Source organism: Cygnus atratus, chromosome 26, assembly GCF_013377495.2.
Source record: "Cygnus atratus isolate AKBS03 ecotype Queensland, Australia chromosome 26, CAtr_DNAZoo_HiC_assembly, whole genome shotgun sequence".
Lineage (NCBI taxonomy): Eukaryota > Metazoa > Chordata > Aves > Anseriformes > Anatidae > Cygnus > Cygnus atratus.
The window spans coordinates 564,447-584,341 of NC_066387.1; the positions used below are offsets into that span (position 1 = coordinate 564,447).

Genomic DNA, 19,895 nt, shown 5'->3' on the forward strand with positions numbered 1-19,895 from the left:
GCACAGCAGAGGCGGCCCCGGCCCCCGGCCCGCCCCGCACGGGGGTCCTGGGGGGGGCTCCGGCATCCCGAGCCCCCGCCCGAGCCGCCCGGAGCCCGGTGTGCGGGGCCCGGGAGCCGTCCCCGAGCAGCCCGGCGGGCACCGGGCTGGGGAAGGGTCCGGTCCGGCCGGGACCCCCGCGCCCCCGCCCCGCGTCCTGCCCGCCGCCCCCGGCCCGATCCCTGCTTGCCCCGTGGAAGGTGAACGAGCGGCTTCACGGATGGGCTGTGCCGGGGGGCGGGGGGGACACGGCGGGGGGCGCACACAGGCCGGAGGGGGCTGGGGCGGGGGTCCCGGGGGGCAGCTGGAGCTGGGCTGGGCTGGGCTGAGCCGGGGAGGCCAAGCAGGGAGCATCCCACGGGTGGGCGCCCGGAGCCCCCTGCTCGCCCCGGTGCCCCCAGCCCCGTGCAGCGGGACCCGACCGCCCCATGGCTCTGACGCCCCACGGCCCCGGTCCCGTAGGGCTCTGCCCTCCCTGGGCCCCTCCGCACCGCCATGGGGTGCAGCGCAGCAAAACCCCTCAGAGATCCCCCCGGCAGCACAGACACTGAGCCCCAGGCGGCACCGAGGGGGTGGCCAGGATCCCCCTTCCTCCCTGCCTCGCGCCCTCGCTGCACATTTGGCTTTTTCCTGTTTCAGGTTCGCCTGCAGAGCCGATGAGGAAATAAGGCGGCGTCACACGCGCCGTCCTGACAGTTGGCTCCAGTGAATGTGGCCGGCGGGGTAGCAGCGGGGCTGGCAGCGAGGCACCCCGAGGTGCCCCCCCCGGGCAGCGATGTTCTCCCGGAAGAAGCGCGAGCTGATGAAGACCCCCTCCATCTCCAAGAAGAGCCGGGCGGGGAGCCCCATCCCGCAGACCCTGCCGGTGAGCGCTGGGGGCCACGGGGACAGAGGGGTAGTAAGGCCGGAGGGACACGAGGAGGAGGAGGAGGGAGCTGAGAAAGGACCCACTGGGCCTGGCTGGGGGGATTTTGCCCCAGGTGAAGGGGACGGAGCAGCGGCCGAAGGGCCTGACATGGGGAGGGCGGGTGAACGGGGCTGGGGTGCAGCGGCAGAAAGCTGGGGGGGGCCCGGCGGTGGTGGCTGTGCCCGTGGGTCTGTGTGGGCAGAGGGAGCCCCGGACTGCCTGGGGGGCAGCAGCAGGAGCGGGGGGACGCAGGGCTTGGGCAGCGCCTCGGCCCTGCCATGTATTTATTTACTCAGCAGCAGCCCAACGGCGCTGGCGGGGGGGCGAGAGGAAGCGCCTCGCCTCCGCGGGGCAGCGGGGCGGCCGGGGTTCCTCCGCGCCCGTGGCACTGCCCGCCCCGCGCCTGCGCTGCACCCCAGCCCGCGGGACATGCCTCTCGGGGCCGGTGAGACGAGGCCACCGGGCCCCCGGAGCCCGCCCGCGGCTCCTTAGCGAGGGGGCCCCGTCCCCGCGCCCACCCCTGTCCCCACGCTGCCGCTCACCCCCCAGAGAGGGGCCTATGGGTGGGCGCAGCCTGCGGGCGCTGGGGCCGGCCGGACGCAGGGATGCTCGGCCGGGCGGCCGGGAAGCACAGCTACAGCCCCTATGCGGCCGGGCTCCGCAGGACGGGTAAAGGCAGCTCGCCCAAGGGCTCCCTGGACTCGCTGCCCCGCACGCCTGGCGTGCGGCTGACGGTACGGGGACGGCGGGGAGGGGGGCCGGGCTCTCGGGGCCGGGGGCATGGGGACGGGTCTGCAGCGGCCCCGCTGGGGGCAGAGCGCCCAGCGTGGCCGAGGTCTGCAGCAGCCTCGTGCTCCGGGGCCAGTCCCGGTAGGAAGGCGCCCGCCGCGTCCGCCCCGTCTGCACCAAACCCGGCTTCCGGGCCCCGAGCGGCAGCGCCCGGCTGCGGGTGCTGGGGCCCAGCGCACTCGTGTCACAGCTGGGGGGTTCTTGGGGGCTGGGGGGGCGAGGACAGCCGTGGGACCCCTCCCCAGGCAGTGGGGGCCCCTGGGGGTGCGGGGCTCCCGCTGTGCCCAGCCCCGGGGCGGACGGAAGGTGCTGGTGCCAGGTTCTCCCTCCCACAGTTTCACCCCCCAAAATGGGGGCTCCCTCTGACTGCCACATTTCGGCAACGTCAGTGGCCTCAGAGGTGGCACCTTCCCCTTCCCATCCCCATCCCTGGCAGGAGAAGGGACGTGCCAGACCTGGGGATGGGACGGGCTCAAAAAGAGGAAGGGATGCGTGGGGCCGGATCCTGCTGTCGTTTGGCTGCGTCAGGGCCCTCCCCGGGGACAGGGGCCTCCCGTGTTGTGGGTGCTGATGGGGACGGGGCAGCGTCACCCACGCAGTCGTTGTGTGCCCCCGGGACAGGCCTGGAAACAACAAAACCAGGGCCGTGGGGGACAAGGGGCAAGGGGGGTGAGGGGGGGGCCAAGCTGGCTGCTGGCTTCAGAGCCGATGGTTGCTGGTGGAACACCCGTACGCGGCGGTTAACCTGCAGGGAGCTGGGGGGAGTTAAGGCAGTGCCAGCTCCAGGGCTGCCCATGATGCTCATCCCGCCCCCCCAGGCCCATCAGCAGTGCTGGGGGCTCTCACAGGGTGGGGGGGTGCAGCCCGGCCCCTCCAGCCCTGCCAGCACCAGCCCCCCGGCCAGCCCCCCGTCCCTCCGTGCTGGTGGGGCTGGGGGAGCTGCCCCATCCCTCCACAAGCTGGGGTCCCAGCCATTCCCCCCCCCCCCCCCCCCCCCCCCCGGGGCTGACACTGGGCCGTGCTCCCGCAGGACCTGTCCCGGAAGGATTGCCTGGAGGCGCCCGGCTCCAGCCTGGGGGATCTGCCCCCCGCCAGCTCCAAGCTCAGCAGCAGCCCCAGCGCCGTGGGCACCCTCAAGCGCCCCACCAGCCTCAGCCGCCATGCCAGCGCCGCCGGCTTCCCCCTCACCGCCGGGGCCCCCCGGGCCATGTCCAAGGGCCACAAGACCCCCACATCCTACAGCCCCATGGAGGGCGGGGAGGGCCCCTTCATCGACGTGGAGGACATCTCCCAGCTGCTGACGGACGTGGCGCGCTTCGCGGATGCCCTGGAGAACCTGCGGGATGTGGTGCTGCGAGATGGTGGGTGCCAGGGGGGTGGGAAGGCTGTGGGCAGCGAGGCTGGGGCACTGCAGACCCCCCCAAGCCACCTCCTGCACAGCCACACGGCTCTGCATCGCCCCATGGCACGGGGCTGCGGGGCACCAGGGATGAGGGATCCGGTGTGGGCAGGTCCAGGAGCACCCCGAGCTCAGGGGCAGGCCCAGATCCGTGGGTGGGGGTCTCTGCCCTGGCCGGAAGGGGGCCGGGACCCCGGGGGCTGCGCAGAGCCAGGCGGGCAGCCGGTGGCGGGTGGCTGCCGGGAGCTCGGAGCCAGGATAACGCGGCTTCCTGCCTGCGAGCTATTTTCATCCGCCCGCTTTCCTGTTTACACAGCAGCGGTGCCAGCTGCCTGCCAGGGCCCCCAGACCCCGTGGGGCACCGGGCACGGCCCCGGACCCCCGGCCCTGCCTCACTGGGGCAGCCGTCGGGATGGGGGCGATGCCCTGGAGCAGGCGCGGGGCCGGGTGGGATGCGGGGCCGGGGGCTGTGGGCGTCCTGGCTCCCAGGAGGCAAAGGAAGCAGCAGCGATCTGGTCTTCCCCGCAGCGAGGTGGGGCTGCCAGGGATCACATGATGCCCTGTTTTCAGCACTGTCTTTGCAAATATGTTGACGCATCCCCACTTGTCATGGAAAACGTGGCACTGCCTCACCCCGGTGGCCGGATCCGCAGCTGGGCTGGTGCGGAACGCACCCGGGGCTCTGCGCAGCCCGGGGGTGGCAGGATGGCTGTGCAGGAACGATGCCTCCAGGTTCTGCAAAGATGTAGGCACTGCAGGGCAGGGAGGAGATGGCTCCGAGCTCACCTGCGGCCATCCCGTCGCCAGTCCCCCTCGGGGGTCAGCGGTCACCGCTGCCCCCAGTTTGCTCCTGGCCGAGCTGTCCCACTGGCACAGCTGGGACGGTGCCGTCCCCAAGGCAGCACAGGGGGAGAGGCCGGGGCTGGTGCATGGGGACATCCTCAGGGGCACGGCATGGGGACGTGGCTGTGATGTTGGGATGCAACCGTGATTTTGAGAAGAAGCAGAGGAAACTCCTTCCTCAGCTGGCGCAGGGAGGGGAGGGTTTGCCCAGCTGGGCAGCGGGTGCCAGGCTGCCCTCCTCCAGTGCATCCTTAATGCGTCTTTATGGGATGCTCATCACCACGTTAACTGGCTGTCCGCACCCTACCCTGAGCCCCTGGGACTGGACCCTGCCTCCCCCAGCCCCAGGTGGGTGGCTGGAGCCCCCCAAGGGGCTGCAGTCCTGGGGCCGGACCCCCGGGACACGGCCAGCCCGGCTGGACACAGGGCATGGCAGCAGGGCGGACCTGCTGCGTCCCTCCCGGCGGCCGGCGGGAAGGAAAGGGCGGAAATGAGGAGGAAATTCCCAAAACGCTTTCAAGGGAAAAATTTACTGCTGAGGAATAAATGCCTAAAAGGCAGGGCTGCCCCAGGCCCGGCCCTGACCTGGGCGGGGGGACAGGAGCGGGAGGCGGCGGTGCCCATCCTGGGGTCCCCGAAGGCAGGGGATGGGGAGCACAGTGTCCGTGGCCCTGCCCACAGCGTGGCTGGCAGGGGATGGGAGAGGGGCACCAGGGCTGCGGGGCAGCAGGGGGGACAATGCTTCAACCCCCCCCCTCTCTTGCAGACCCCAAGGAGTCCCAGCGGCCGCAGGCCCACGAGTGCCTGGGCGAAGCCCTGCGTGTCCTGCGGCAGGTCATCAACAAGTACCCCCTGCTCAACACCCTGGAGACCCTGACGGCGGCAGGGACGCTCATCTCCAAAGTGAAGGGTGAGTCGAGGGGGCTGCGGGCCCCGTCCCCTTCCCTCCTGCCCTGTGCGGGGATGGGGGGGGCCTGGGGAGCCCATCTGGGAGCTGCCCCACGGATGGGGCAGAGGGCGAAGGCATCGACAGCCAGGACCCAGCCCCACACCTGGTCTACGGCACCCTCCCACCTGCCCCACAGCGGGGTCTGCTCCTGCCCCGTGCCCCCCACCCAGGGCAGGGCTGCCTGGTCTCGGTGTTTGTGTTCTGAGGGCGATGCAGTGCCAGAAATGAGAGCCCAGATCCCTGCCTGGGGGTTTCCAAGCACGGCCGTAGGAAACACGCTGAAATGCCCGGCTCCTGTCCTGCGCCGCCCCTCGCAACACCCCCGGTTTGTGGGGAGGGTGTCTGCGGAGCCCGGATCCCAGCTGGGGCAGAGCAGTTAGAGCCGTGGCGGGGAAGGGGGCGGCTGCACTAACCGCAGGCAGAGCACAACACTTTGCGTCACCGCTGCGTTTCCTGGACACCGAGCGGTAACCACGAGGGGACAGGAAGCCTCGTCGCGGCTGGAAGGAGCTCTGCCATGGGGCTGGCCCCACGTGGGGCTGCGGGGCCCCGAGGTGGAGCGGGGTCCAGCACCGAGGGCTGCGGGGATGGCGGCCGGGATGGGGCAGGTCCAGGTCCGGGTCCTCACCCAGCAGTGGAGGCACCACGGGTGTCCCTCGGCCCCAGTCAGAGCTGGTGCTGCCGACGGTTCCTCTTTCACCTGGGTGGGAGGAAGCCTCCGCACCTCGGGGCAGGGGGCTCTCGATCAGGCAACGCCGGCAGCGAGGCAGGTTCACGGTCAGCAGCGCCTTTTTGGCAGCCCCAGGTGATGGAGTAAATAAAACACGAGCCAAGCGATGCTGGCAGGGAAACCCAGCCCGAGAGCAGCGAGCGGTGGGGAAGCGGCGACACGGAGCGCTGTGCTGCACAACGTCCGTGCCCTGTGGGGATGGCCCTGGCCCCCCGCTGCTCCCCCAGCCCGCCCCATGCCCAGACACCTCCAGCCCTCCCCAGCTGCGGGCTGTTTGCTTCTCAGAGCACCCCCACACACAGTGCATTTGCTGGGGCACGCTGGAGATTGATCCCCAAATCTCCAGGAGCAGCGAGCCCCTGACCCTGTGGGCAGGATGCTCCCAGTCCTCCCCCACCAGGGACTGGGATGGGCGCTGGTGGTGACGGTGACAGGGCTCCTGCCTTTCCCCCATGTCCAGGCTTCCATTACGAATCCAACAATGAGACGGACAAGCGGGAGTTCGAGAAGGCCGTGGAGACCATCGCAGTGTCCTTCAGCAGCACGTAAGGGCTTTTGGCCAGGGGTCCCACAGAGCAGGACCCCCCGGAGCCCACCACCCCCTGCCAGAGCCCAGCCCTGGCCCCATCCCCTCGCACATGCACGGCCCCCAGGTGGCGGCTGGGGACCAGCGGGACCCTGCTGGGAGCACGGATGTACGGCGTGCATGCACGGGCACCCGCTCCTGCTGCCACCCACACCAGGGCCCAGGAGGGACCCCAAAGCCAGCTCCAGCCGCTGGCCCACGCTCTCCTCCACCTCCAAAACCGCGGCAAACACCGCAGCTCCCACTGCCTTGGTCCAACCTGTCCCCAGACATGAACGGGGTCACTGCTCGTCCTTCCTATTGCTGACCCCGGTTGTGTTCCTCTTCTCACAGCGTGTCCGAGTTCCTCATGGGGGAGGTGGACAGCAGCACCATCCTCTCCATCCCACCCAGCGACCAGAACCAGGTGAGTGCTGCTGCTCCCTGCGCGTGGGTCTCGCTGTGCCGGGGTCTCAGCCCCAGCTGGGGAAGGAGCACAGCCCCTGACCCAGGAATCCAGCTCGCCCCCGTGCATGCACGCAGCACCGTATTTCTCCAGGGACATTCCCAGCAGCTCGTGGCTTTCCTGTAGGGCCGCAGGCTGTGCGCTGCAGACTTCAAGCAGTAGCAGAACAGCTCCAGCAGCTCAGGGTTGCTGCCTCCCCTCCATCCGCTGCCCCTCTGGCTACTTCCCTTCCTCTTATGTGATGAATTCCTTTTCTTTCCCAATTTCTCAAGTCTATGGAGAGCCTCTACACCGGGATCTCTGGAGGAGTCGTCATGCCTGCGGGCATGGAGAACTATGACACAGGTGAGCAGGAGCGCGGTGGCAGGTTGGGGGCAGTGGGGCACCCTGCTGAGCAGAGCAGCCGGCAGGACCGGGCATCCTCCCATCACCACCGCGGTTCTCAGCCACATGCGGCCTCTCAGCTGCACCAAAGCAGTCAGAAGGGTGAGATGGACACCGTGCTGGAGTCCGGCTGCATCCTACACAGGGCTGGGGCTCACGTTTCTGGCAGTGCTGCTCCTGGAGACGGTGCTGGCAGGGCGCAGGCTCGCTCCCCGCCTGCTCTAACCTCACACAGCCACTGCCACCAGCACGGCAGGAGCACACAACCCAGCTGCTCTTCCTGGCAGCGAGCAGAACGTGAAAAACCTCATTACAGGCACAAAAACGGCTTTGAAGCACAACTGGGTGCTGGCAGCCCGGGTTGTCTCAGGAAGGCATTTCCTGGGCTGAGCAGCCTCTGAAGGCACAGCTGAGAAGCTGCTGCTGGTGGCACCAGTGCCTGCAGGACAGCGGCACGTTTCGGTATGATGCTGGCACAGATAACGGCAGGCGCAGCAGGGAGGAGTTTGCACTGAAAGCTTGAGAAGGCTGAGGCAGGCAATGGGTCAGGAAACCTTGCAGGCGCGAGCGAGGTGGCTGTGCTCAGGTGCTGGGGTTTTCCCAGCTGTTCTGGTGGTCCTGGAAACTCGTGAGCAGCAGCAGCATGGTTCAGTGTCGCTCCCCTTCCTCTCGTCCCCACGTCACAGTCCGTCCGGCTGCGGAAGAAGTGGACGTCATGCTGCAGCGCTGCGAGGGAGGCGTAGATGCTGCCCTCCAGTACGCCAAAAACATCTCCAAGTACATGAAGGACCTCATCGGGTACCTGGAGAAACGGACCACGCTGGGTGAGACGGGATGCATGGTGGGTGGGATCGCCACAGCGGGGCTCAGGGCCCCAGGGCAGCATCGGGACAGGTCCCTGACCTCTAAGGTCACACACACGAGGCTGAGGGAGCCAGAGCTTCTGGATCTTGATCTGGAAATGGGTTTACAATGGGTAGTTGGTGGCTGCCTCCTGCTCCAAGAAGCTGGGGCGTGCAGTTTGCTCCAGGAGCTGCTGATGGCGTGGTGTGTGTGGTCAGGAGCAAGCCACTTCTCCCCTTTGGGAAGGGGATCTGCCTACACTACCGTGTCTGCAGATGAACCGAGTCCATGCAGATGCAAAGACTGATTGCTGGGGAAGGAGAGAGCTGCAGACACTGCGAGGACAAAAAGAACTTAATTCCTGAAGTCCTTGATTTATGTTTGAAAGGACCCCACTCAGCAGGGAAACCTTTGTGTTTCATCTCTTTTCACTTCCAACCTTTTCCTTCCAGAAATGGAGTTTGCCAAAGGGCTTCAGAAGATGGCAAACAGCTGCAAACAAACCATCACTCAAGAGGTAAGTCCACGTTCAGGCCTCCCGCAGCCTCCCTCCAAGCAGTCTCTCAGCAGCCTGCACCATGCTCTCTCGGTACAGCCCAGGGCTTTCTCCAGCAGCTGGCAGCAAGCCGAGCCGCTCGCTATTCCTCCTCCAAACTCCGCACCAGGGGACGCATCTCTTTGCTTCGCGCTGCGGTGATGAGGCTCAGGGCTGTGCATTTTCTCCTTTCTCAGACAAGCATGCCTTTCCTGTCCATCTACTTGCTGGCCCTGGAGCAGGATATGGAGTACGGGACGTCGGTTCTGCAGACTGTCAACACCCTGCAGCACCAGACCTTCCTCCAGGTGAGGGGATGAGGCAGCGCAGCTCTTAGCCAGTCGCCTGCTCCTCCCAGGGGTTAGGTACCAGGTCTAGGGGAAACTCCCCAGGTTCAGCAAAACCCAAGGGCACCTCCTTGTTGTCCTCCACCTCTGTTGAGGCCTCTCTGCGACTGAGCATCCCCTGTCTGCACAGACCAAGCCTCGCTGAGCTCCCAGGGACAGCTGCTCTCTGGGGCTGCCCACCGGGGAGAGGCGATGTCCCGCTGCACCCTGCCACAGCACAGGGTGGCTCTTGCTTAGGAACTGGACCTGACGCTTCCCAGGCTGCAGTTTTCCATCCACGACACAAACCCTCCCTGTAACCGAGCCCAGGGGTGCTATCCGGGACGATCAGCACCCCCGAAGGAGGCTGCCCCTTGCAAAGCCTCTAGCCAGGGGAAGCACAGCGAGCGTTTAGCTCAGCCAGCCGCGCTGTTTGTTTCTCCCTCCTGATTCAGCCACTGACAGTGAGACGCCTCGAGCACGAGAAGCGGAGGAAGGACATCAAGGAGCAGTGGCACCGGGCACAGCGGAAACTGGTGAGGAACGCAGGCGTGCAGCCCAGGCTGGGTTTGTGCTCCCCAGGTCCAAGGTATTCCCATGGGACATGTCTGCGAGGATTTGGGACTCCTTACCTGTCCTGAGTGTGGCTGCTTTGTGCCAGGGAGCCTCTTCCCAGGCCTGGGGGACGCTGCAGGGGTTCCCAGGGGTCTCCCTGCAACACAGGAGCTGGAGGAGACACTGCTGTGCCGCGTAGCCCCTCTGCTTGTACAGAGCAGATGGATGGAAGAGAGCTTTGGGCAGCCAGATCTCTGCGTGTTTCCCTATAGAAGCTCTTCCATTATTATTAACCACTGCTTATAATCATAGCATCACAGCATGGCTGGGCTGGAAGGAACATTAAAGAGCCTCTAGTTCCACCCCCCAGTGTCTTAGGGCTGAAAGTCCTCTCCTTCCACGCGTCTTCCACAAGTGGAGCTCGTTGGTGTCGGACACGAGCCCAGGCTGTGGCCACGCACACAAATCTCTCTGGGCAGCTGGGAGAGGCTGTGGGAGGTAACCGGGAGGCAACGATCCACTCACAGAGCTCAGTCCTCACCCTGAGTCGCTCCTTCGTTGGCAGCAAGATGCAGAGGTCAACCTGCGCAAGGCCAAGCAGATATACATGCAGCGCAGCGAGGAGCACGACAAGGCCAAGTACATGGCAGCGAAAGCGGAGGAAGAGCAGCAGAGCACCACCAGCGGCATCACCACCAAAGCCCTGGACAAGAAGAGGCGGCTGGAAGAGGAGGCCAAGAACAAGGTAGGAACGTAACAGCTCCGGGTGACAGCCAAGCGCCTTGCCAGGAGCATCTCACACCTTGCTGTCCTAGCACAGGAGCAGCCCGGAACGACGTGGACTGCACCAAGCCCCCCAGACCCTCTTTTAAGCAGCTCTCCTCACCCTCCTTACCTATGAGTGGTTTCATCTCCTGCTCTCCCAACTCCCAGGCAGAAGAGGCGATGGCCACCTATCGGACCTGCATCGCAGATGCCAACACCCAGAAGCAGGAGCTGGAGGACACCAAGGTGAACTCCTTGCGGCAGATCCACGAGCTGATCAAGCAGAGCGACCAGGTCATCAAGCTGGTGAGTAGGGCAGGGGGCCGTATCCTGCCCAGTTCAGACGAGGTCCAGGAGGGCGCGCCTCGTGCCCCGAAAAGCCAAGGGTCAGGGCTGCAGACCCAACACTGCTCCGGGCTAACCGGGGGCTCCTTGTCTCTCTCTCCCCTGTGTGTCACCTCACAAAGCTCACGCCTGGTTTTCTCTATGTTATTTTTAGGCCACAATCGCCTTCTACCAGATCATGCACATGCAGACAGCTCCGCTGCCCGTCTACTTCCAGACGCTGTGTGAGAGCAGCAAGCTCTACGACCCTGGGCAGCAATACGCCTCCCACGTCAAGCAGCTGCAGCGAGGAGACGAACCCGATATCCAATACGACTTTGAACCTTATGTGTCACACAACGCCTGGTAGGCAGTCAGGGAGGGAAGCGTCACCCTTTCGAGATTTTCACGCGTCCCTCTCCCTTGCATCCACTTGGACGTCCCCTTTTCTCCTTCCTCCTGACCACCAGGTCCCCCTTTATCCGGACGCGGAAAGGCAGCTTCAATGCCAACGACTTCTCCACGAGCAGCAGCCCCGACGGGGCCGGGCTGCCCAAGGACGGGGCCCCCTCAGACGGGGGGGCAGGAGCCAAGGAGCAGCAGAGTGGGGCAGCAGCCGAGCGGAGAGGTGAGCCTGTGGCGGGGGAGCCCCTGTGCCCTTCCTCCTGCTCAGGGGCCTGGGGGGACTCCAAGGGCTGGCACCAGCGGGACAGACTGGAAAGGGAAGCCTTACAGGCTCCATTTCCTGAAGGACAAGGACACACGAGCAGATCCGTTTTGATCTGGGCTTTTTTCTGGTTCTTTTTCTTTTCTTTTGCTGTCTCCTGTTACCTGCTGGACTACGCTCCATCTTCCCATCTCTTTTTTGCCTTGCTGAGGGTGCTCCTGAGGGTAGTGTGAGCCTCTTCACCAGCCTCTAAATAGGAAAATGGGCAGCTCCCATCAGCAATTTAAGCATCTCCCAGAGTCTAGGCTGTCCTCCTGTGGTACTCCTGAGTGCAGGAAGCAATCTCAAATGGAATATGTGTTTTCTTCTGCAGGTGGGAGGGGACACCAGGTCCATAAATCCTGGCCAACCTCCATTTCTGAAACCGACAGCAGTCTGGATTCAAACACGGGTAGGTGCAGCACACAGTCCAGGGCACTCAGTCTTCACCCTTCTGATAGTGTAAAAACAGAGCATCAGAGTTGGGTGGCATCTGTTCCTCCCCCCTTATTATTTTTTAAACCTGCCTTAAGATAAGACTGCACAGTAATCAACCACTGACCCCAGCTGCTATAGGACGGGATGTGGGACCCTGAGCCACTGCCCTGCTGCATCCCTGCGTCCTCCCCCCTGCAAGGCGCTCCGAGGGGAGGCGCTGCCCCTGCTAGCCCTGGGTTCCTCGTTTTCCCTTGAGACCTACCCAGGAGCACAAGGCACAGCACTTCTTGCCATGGGACTCAGCCACACGCTAAGAATGCGCTCAGACGAGAAGCAGCTTTGCCACTGGTCTCACTGGCTTGGGGGTTTTGTTTTGGCAGGTGAATTCAGCCATAAACTCCAGCGGTTGTCTTCCAACGGCACCATGTCCTCCAGCGAAGAGCTGGAGGAGAAGGACGAGAACGCCACCTCCTTTGAGCAGAGTAGGTGACAGAGCGGGAGGTGAATCGGTGCTTCTGCTGGGCGCGTGGCTCCGCACCCACACACCATAACAGTGCCAACTGCAGGTTGATTTTCCCAAAATTCGGTAGTTCTGGAGGTAAACTGAGCACGTGCTGGGAGGAGAGGTAAAATGCTGGTAACCCCATGAGGAAGATGATAGCATTTCCTTTACCAAGGGATGAGCTCTGCTCAAAGCAGCAGAACAGGAGCTGGGACCTCAGTGCAGGTTGTTTGTAACGTTGCTAAAGGATGGGTGCACCCGGGGGGTGAGGGCCCCACGACAGCGACCCTCCTGCTCCAGCCTTGCTGAACCTCGCCTCCCCAGGAGCCAGGACGTGGATGTGTTCCTCCTGTTCTGCTTCTAGGCATCAACGGGATCACCCCTGAGATGACTGCTCCGACAGGACCCTTCCGAAACGTTGGCTTATCCAAGGCTGCCCAGACCCACCGGCTGAGGAAGCTCCGGACCCCTTCCAAGTGTCGGGAGTGCAACAGCTACGTTTACTTCCAGGGAGCAGAATGTGAGGAGGTAAAGCTGGGAGAAGTGGGAAGAGAACGCAGGGGGTGGGACGAGTGGAGGACACATCCCAGGAGCCTGGTGACCTCGGCTGGACTTGCAGTCCTATGACTCGGTCTGTCCTCAGACATGAGCCACGTGTCCCGCAGCAGGCGTGTGGGGTAACTTTTCACGCAGGTGTCGACAGATCTGCTTCAAACCCAGCCCAGAGCTCAGAGACACAGACGGTCAGAGCTGTGGGGGTAACCACAGGCAGCAGGTCTAAGTTCCGTGGAAGCAGAGCCACCAGCTTGAACTTTGGGGCAGGATTACCCTAATGCTGCTCCCCCCTGTGCCCAGGAAGGCAATTCCCTGCTGCTCTTCCTCAGTGCTAGGACTGGTTCGTGCTGTTGGGGTCGGTCCGGCTGAGGCAGCCCTGCGGTGTCTCCAAGGAAGGCGTTTCTCCTGCCTGCAGCCTGCTCAGACCCTGGCTGCGTCTGGCTCTCGGCAGCTGCTTTCCACTCCCTGCCGATGTCCCAGCGCCGAGCATTTCCCTCTGTTTTCCAGTGCTACTTGGCCTGCCACAAGAAGTGCCTGGAAACCTTGGCTATCCAGTGCGGGCACAAAAAGCTCCAAGGGAAGCTGCAGCTCTTTGGGCAAGACTTCATGAAGGCTTCTCAGAGCAGCTCAGACGGCATCCCCTTCATCATCAAGAAGTGCATTTCCGAGATTGAGAAGCGGGCGCTGAAAACCAAGGTGACTCACCCCTCTTCCCTCTCCTTCAGCTACGTTGGCTCAGCTGCCTCCTCTCGAAGTGAACTTCTCTCTTGGTACAAAGACTTAAGGCTCACATGTTCCAGGTTACCAGCAGGCAGGAGGCCAGAAAGTTATATTATTACAAAGTTACATTATAAACCTGGCCCTGGTACTGAAAACTCTGCCCTGGGAAACCACTTCTCCTGCCTCCCTCTCCTATGGAAGGGGAACACCAGTAAGGTCTGAGCTGGGACAGGCTCTCCCGGACCTCCTGAGAGGGATTTCCAACCCCAAAAGGACAGGATAGGAGCAAGGAGCTCGCTGTCTCATGCAAATCATGCAAAGTTGAAGAGAAACATCCCTCCTCCTCACTTCAGTTCCACTTTTCTGTCTTTGACAGGGCATCTACCGTGTGAACGGTGTAAAGACCCGTGTGGAGAAGCTTTGCCAGGCGTTTGAGAATGGGAAGGAGCTGGTGGAGCTGTCCCAGGCCTCCCCTCACGACATCAGCAACGTCCTGAAGCTCTACCTGAGGCAGGTGAGGTGCCCGCAGGAGCTGACTCTCCAAAACCAAGCCTGGCTCCGCTGGGTCAGGGTGATCCTGCCACAAACTGGGCTTAATAACTGCCCGCTGTGTGACGGTGCGGGGGTGAGAGGCCCCTCCTGGCTGGGAAGGGGTCGGGATGGAGATGTGTACACATGTGGCGTGGGGAGGAGAAGGCTGCCCTCGAACAGCGCTCCCGCTGCCTCTCCTCTGAGCTCCAGGCTCCTGCCTCCAGCCGAGCCGCAAGCCATCAGTGCGCAGCTCCTCGTGGTGCAGCGAGATGCCTGTCCGCAGAAATACACACACAGAAGTACAAAACCCTCCCACCCCCTGTGCAATTGGGGAACCAGGCAGGCAAAAGGGAAGTGACCCAGCAAAGGTCACTCCGCACGGCAGGGCCGGGGCCGAGCTCACTTCTCCCCAGCGGCTCTGCCCGCAGCCAGCCCCGGGCTCTGCCCTCCCGACATCGGCAGTACGCAAAGCTCAGCGCAAACTGCGAGAGCCACATCCTCAAAGGGGCCACCACAAGGCAGGAGGGGAGGAAGCAGCTTCTCTCTTGCTGCAGCCTCGCCACTTAACGCTCCGTGCTGCGTTTCCGGAGGGCTGGCGGCACGGTGCCAGAGCTCGGCTCCCCCAGCGCCAGCACCAGCGCCCGGCGCTGTGCTCAGCTCAAGGCTTGTCCCTGGGTTCCCTGCCCAGAGGCAGGGAGAGACAGGCTCTGAATTGCCCCTGCGGTTTCTCTGGAGAAGAGAAAGCAGAGTGCAAAGAGAGGAAGAAATTAGCACGGAACCACAATCCCATCTCTCGGTACATTGCGGAGAAATCCATCTAAGTCACTCTGTAAGAGTGCTGAGCTGGAGGGAAGCTGCTCTGTGGCGAAGGCAATCCATCCCCAGCAGACATCTGTTTAAGCCACCCTGAAAACATCACCAGTGCTGCAAAACCACCAACTGGTTAACGTGCTGCCTTGGGTGCTTTATGCAGAGTACAAAGCAAGAGGTTCCACCTAACCACAGCCCCGCCTGTGCTGCAGGCTATGCTGATTGCATCTTGCCTTCTCCTCCCGGGGAACAATTCATTCCGACCTCTCTAACAACCTCTTATCTATTGGGAAACTGCTCTGCCCTCCCTGAGCCAGGGCTTTTCAAGAGGGGGAAAAAAGAGAAATCCTGCACCTGGAGGCAGAGGCTCTCAGGGCCCATCTCCCTCTGTTGTTGCAGCTGCCGGAGCCCATCATGCCCTTCCGCATGTACAACGAGCTGATGGGCCTGGCCAAGGAGAGCCTGCAGGGCAGCAGCGAGGCCAAAGGCAGGAGCGGGAAGGGGGGGCCGGAGCTGGTGGACAGAGGAGCCGACACGGACAAGGTGGTGGTGACCCTGGTGCTGAAGCTGAAGGAGCTGCTGAAGGAGCTTCCCTGGGAGAACATGGCCACGCTCCAGTACCTCCTGCAGCACCTGAGGAGGTGAGAAGGGCCGGGCCAGGGCCGGGTGCCCCCCTTTTATCCCCAGGGTGGGAAGGGGCAGGGAAAGGAAGGCACAGCCACCCTGCAGGACATGCCATGCTCGCTCTCACGAGCTCCTCTCCCTCCTCCCAGGATCGTGGAGGTGGAACAGGACAACAAGATGACCTCGAGCAACCTGGGCATCGTCTTTGGGCCAACACTGATGCGCCCGAGGCCCACGGACGCCACCATTTCCTTGTCCTCGCTGGTTGACTATCCCCACCAAGCTCGCATCATCGAGGCGCTCATCATCTTCTATTCGACCATCTTCGAGAACAAGGAGGCCCCGCTGCTGGCCGACGCCAGCAAATATGCCGCAGACACCAAGGAGGAGACGGCCAGCAGCCCCAGCCCGGTATGAGTCCCAGGGGAAGGGAGCACGTGTTGGGGGGGCCTATGGAGGCAGCCTGCTTGTGCTCACAACCCGACAGCTTTCTGAGGACTTGCCCACACAGGGAAGGAGACCTGAATACCTTCCTGACACCTTCCCTTGAGAAGGTTTTGCTGCTGCTTAGCTTACTCCCTTTTGGAAGCTGTGCCTTTGCAGCTCAAAGCAGCCGCTAAGCTTTTAACTCACCAGCATAAATCACAGCAGCTTCTCCCTGTAGGCAGAAATAAAATGATAGCAGCTGAGGAGAGGAGGGAGGACAGAGCTGAAGATTGGGGAAGCGAAGATCACCCAGCCTCACACACATGGCCCCCAAAACCCAGCAGGATATGAGGGGAAGGAAAGGGAGCCCAGGCGAGCGCCCGTCTCGTGCCTGGGGAGGAAGCTTCCCCCTGCCCGGCTCCAGCCCACGCTCCCGCAGCCCTGCCACCAGGCGGGCACAACGCTGCTCGTGCTCTGCCATGTGTCAGTGACCTTCCCCATCCCTGCTGGGCCACACCATGGTGCAGGGCTGGCCAACACAGTTGGCTCTCTGATGAAACTTACCGTGCTTCGTCACTTCCCCGCGTGCATCCCCACTCCGCTTGTGATTTTCTGTCCCAAAAGAACCATCTCAGTCAGGCAGGGGGTGGGAGGATGGAGCCTACCTGCCTTTACACAAGGACAAGAAGCTATTTTGGTGAGATCTCTGGAAGGAAGGAGTTCTCCTCGTGCCCTCACCGCTGTCCCTCCCCCCCAGGACGATGCAGGCTCGCAGCCCGCAGCGCCGCACAGCTCCGTGCCCTACCTAGCGCTGCCTTTGGAGAAGGAGAGTTTGGATTACAGCACGGACTCGTTCGGAGGTAAGTGAAGGGCACTTGGTGGCTCCTCCCCAGGGGGGCACGGGTCTCTGGGGGGGGGGTCTGAAGGGCTCCAGGGGACTTTGCCCTCCCAGGATGCCAGCTCCATGCTCGAGCACAGCCAGAAGCCTCCACCCGATGGCTACAGCCCCCTCTCATTGCCAGTAGCTGTTGACACGGCCCTCGGCCACGGGGTCCTTCACCTGCACATTTTGTTCACTGAATTCACCTTAGCAAAGGGGTCAAGGACAGAGGGGGGACCAGAAGGTAACCACGCCATCCACTCAAGTGGATCCCAAATGAAAAAATTCCACCCAGAATGCCCAAATCCCCCTTCACAGGAGGGCAGAGCCCAGTTCCACCAGCAGCAGTAGCGCCGAGCCTGTCCCCTGCCCCGAATGCCATGGGTTTGCTGGGCCCTGGTGCCGGAGGGGTGACACGCAGCTCCCTGCGTCCCTCAGGGTCCGGCGACCGCTCTGTTGACTCCGACTCGGAGCTGGAGGACAACGGGGAGCCTCCAGCGGGCAGCGGCCCCAGAATGCAGCTAACGAAGCAGGAAAGCGAGACGAGCACAGACGAGGCTCAGTTCTGCGATGATGTGAGCGAGGGACAGCGCAGCCGGACCTGCAGCACGGGGCAGTCGGACACGGAGGGCTCAGCACCGCGCTGCCGCAGCCCCCCGGGAGAGGAGCAGAGTGACCTCGAGGAGTACCCTGAGAGCAGCCTCGAGCCTGCCCAGGCGGACTGCGACACAACCTCGACGCCTGCCGCTGCCCCGGCTGTCGGCTGCCAGGCCCCGGCCCAGCCGTGAGCGGCGACCCCAGCCCGCCTGAGCTCCTAGCAGGGAAACGCGGGCACCGGGGAGGGCACGGGGCGAAGGCCCGCAGCCACCCTGGGTCAGCCTGCAGCACACGAAGCTGTGGGGCAGAGGGGTGGGAGGGAGAGCACGCGGCCGCGGGCCTGCTCAGGAGGGTTTGGTGTGCCAGCTGCAGGCGAGTCCCTGCCGCCTCCTGACTGAAGCTTTCACACAAACCCTGAGCACCCCCCCCCGGCTCCCAGCAGGGAAAACCCATCCGCTTTGCCTCAGCTGCTGGGAGCCATGGGGCAGAGCCCCTGCCAGGTCCGGCCTCTGTCCATGATGCACGTTTCTTCGAACGGAGCTGAAGCGGGGGGACCGTTTGCTTCTTTCAGACCGGGGAGAACCCCCGGCCTTCGCCGTGCCACTCCACAGGCTTTAAGTTTTGCCGCTGGTCCTTAATCCTACGGCTCTTCTGCGGAAATAGAGACGCAAGGCTCCAGCTGAGCTCATCCTCCCTGCTGGCAGCAGCTCAGGAGGAGAAGAGGCTGCTGGCAGGAGATGCAGGACAGAGCTCCCCGAGGAGCTGGGGGAGAAGGGCTCCATGACCCCAAGTACTGCGGGTGCAGCAGCAAGGCCTGGAGCCGGCAGCCAGACCAGACGCCTCCCGGCACTGCTTGCAGTCAGAATAACACCACCAAGGAGCACGGGGCTCCACCGAGCCTGCTGAAAGCCCCCTGTGGCACCCCACAGAGAGCAGGCATCAGGGCTGTGCTGCTTACTGAGGCTGGGCAAGGTACAGGCGTTGTTTACAACCGGCTGTACCAGGCATCCGCAGCCCAGCTACGCATTTACTGCCTCAGCACTTCCATGCAACGCAGGACTGAAATAGCAGCGTGCCCTTCCTGGCTCTGCTGGCAAGGTTTGCATTGCTGCTTGTATTTATGGGCATTCTTCTACTTTGCAGGAGCCATGCAAAGACAAACCCACAGGCTGAGCAAGCTTGGGACTGGCTTTCCCAACTGCACACTGTGTGATCTCAGGGTTTTTTTTCTGATAGACTTTTGGTCTCCAAAACCTCAGCTGTGGCAGCAACAAAGAGCTGCTGCAGGTCACCAAAGGGCAGATGCTTCCCCACAGGATTGCTATCGCCTGAACCAACTTGCAGCCAGACTCCCTGCCAGTATATGAGGCTTTTTTTTTTTTTTTTTTGAAGATAACCCTTCAACATGAATCTGCTACCTCTGCCAGCAACAGAACTTAAGAGGGTTGAACAAGACCAACCAGAGTTTTTTTTTTTTTTTTTAAAGCTATGAGACTTTTCTGCACTGAAACCTAGAAAAACAAGTAGATTTTAAGCTTAGAAAGAGCCGAAAGCTGCTTCCTTCTCCTGCCCTGCTTGTACCTGGACCTGGACTGTACTCCTGCCGTCACTGCCAAGTGCCCCCGGACCCTTGCCCTGGGAGGGCCTGAGATCAGCAGAGCTCAAGAGCTCCCTGCCAGGCACAGATGCACAGGGGCTGGCACACACGAGACAACTCTCAGTCCACGGTTCCTAAGAAATTGCACAAATCCAAAGCAGTTCTCTAATAATCAGCCAGATCCTTCCTCCGTGAAATGCTGAGTACCAAGTCATCTCTTGTGCTGCCTACTCACCTGTCAGGCCTCGCCTCTGCAGGTCTCGAGAGCATCCACATGAACAGGACAGCGAGGGGGAAGGCAGACAGATTTCCAGCTAAGGAAGCCAAGCGGGAGTGGTGTCCCAGCTGAAGATACACTGAACGGTGTTTGGAAGGGTTATGCACACCTCATTACTGTAGAATTGGGTGATCGAGCAGACATTTGATCCCTTAAGAGGATCAGTCTCCAACACAGTAGAAAGAGCCTGGGCTTTCCAATTGCCAGAGCTCTCCTAGACTAATTGGAAAAGCATCTCAGCACAGTAGGGAAAAGGTACACAAAACCGAAGTTAAATTTTACAGCTAAAAGGTTTGTAACTGAGCCAAAGAAGAGCTAGAGCTATTTGTGAGACGATCTGCTGCATAGCTCTTCAACAAGATGGCTGGGTTTTTCCAGCAGGTCATTTTCATGGTAGCAAGGGAAGTTTCTTGCTATCAGAACTGCTACCACGGGCGGTACCACGTGTGTGTGCGAGGATGGATGACGGGTGAGTGTGAGTGAGGGAAGGGACAAAAGCTATGCTTGAGCTTCACAAGGTAACAGGCACCCTTCTGTTTGTACATAAGTTCAGCGTGAAAAAAGTGTTTGTTGTGACGTGCCTGTACTGCTGTATGAAACTACCTTTTGTGTTTTGCTGTGTTCAGGTTGACCTGCTTCCAGAAAGAATAAAATTCATGTGTTCCAAACCGTGTCTGTCCTGGAGATCAAAGTCTTCCAGGATCATGTGCCCATGGCTGCAGGGGCCTAAGCACTGTAATGAAGTACTAAAAGTAGTTCCAGCAAGTAAAATGAAGTTTAAACACCCTCAGGAGACCTGGAACAAATTAAAAA

The 19,895-nt window shown here is 62.3% G+C and overlaps 1 protein-coding gene across 5 annotated transcripts; it reads left to right on the plus strand.

Moving 5' to 3' along the window:
- The first annotated feature begins 98 nt into the window (after window positions 1-98).
- Window positions 99-19,750, plus strand: ARHGAP45 (Rho GTPase activating protein 45). Of its 5 annotated transcripts, none has more exons than XM_050715597.1 (24): window positions 99-239; window positions 679-904; window positions 2,766-3,096; window positions 4,744-4,887; window positions 6,117-6,201; window positions 6,576-6,648; window positions 6,960-7,032; window positions 7,758-7,895; window positions 8,367-8,431; window positions 8,647-8,757; window positions 9,231-9,311; window positions 9,896-10,075; window positions 10,264-10,401; window positions 10,595-10,785; window positions 10,890-11,047; window positions 11,460-11,537; window positions 11,944-12,045; window positions 12,430-12,593; window positions 13,128-13,316; window positions 13,717-13,854; window positions 15,081-15,322; window positions 15,455-15,716; window positions 16,489-16,591; window positions 17,050-19,750. In XM_050715597.1, exons 2-24 carry the CDS (start codon window positions 815-817, stop codon window positions 17,397-17,399), a joined length of 3,486 nt encoding a protein of 1,161 aa, XP_050571554.1. In that variant the 5' UTR covers window positions 99-239; window positions 679-814; the 3' UTR covers window positions 17,400-19,750. The 5 variants fall into 5 exon arrangements, with proteins under 5 accessions (XP_050571554.1, XP_050571555.1, XP_050571553.1 ...); XM_050715596.1 differs by lacking the exon at window positions 99-239 and having other exon boundaries at window positions 721-904; window positions 17,050-17,395; window positions 18,352-19,750; XM_050715595.1 differs by lacking the exons at window positions 99-239; window positions 679-904 and adding an exon at window positions 1,341-1,680 and having other exon boundaries at window positions 17,050-17,395; window positions 18,352-19,750.
- The last annotated feature ends 145 nt before the right edge of the window (window positions 19,751-19,895 follow it).

Excerpts from the sequence above, each read along its gene's own strand:
- ARHGAP45 (XM_050715595.1), top strand. The coding sequence starts at position 1,552 with ATGCTCGGCCGGGCGGCCGGGAAGCACAGCTACAGCCCCTATGCGGCC. Across the intron at positions 7,033-7,757 it reads CATGGAGAACTATGACACAG|TCCGTCCGGCTGCGGAAGAA; the intron begins GTGAGCAGGAGC and ends CCCACGTCACAG. Across the intron at positions 10,786-10,889 it reads TATGTGTCACACAACGCCTG|GTCCCCCTTTATCCGGACGC; the intron begins GTAGGCAGTCAG and ends CCTGACCACCAG.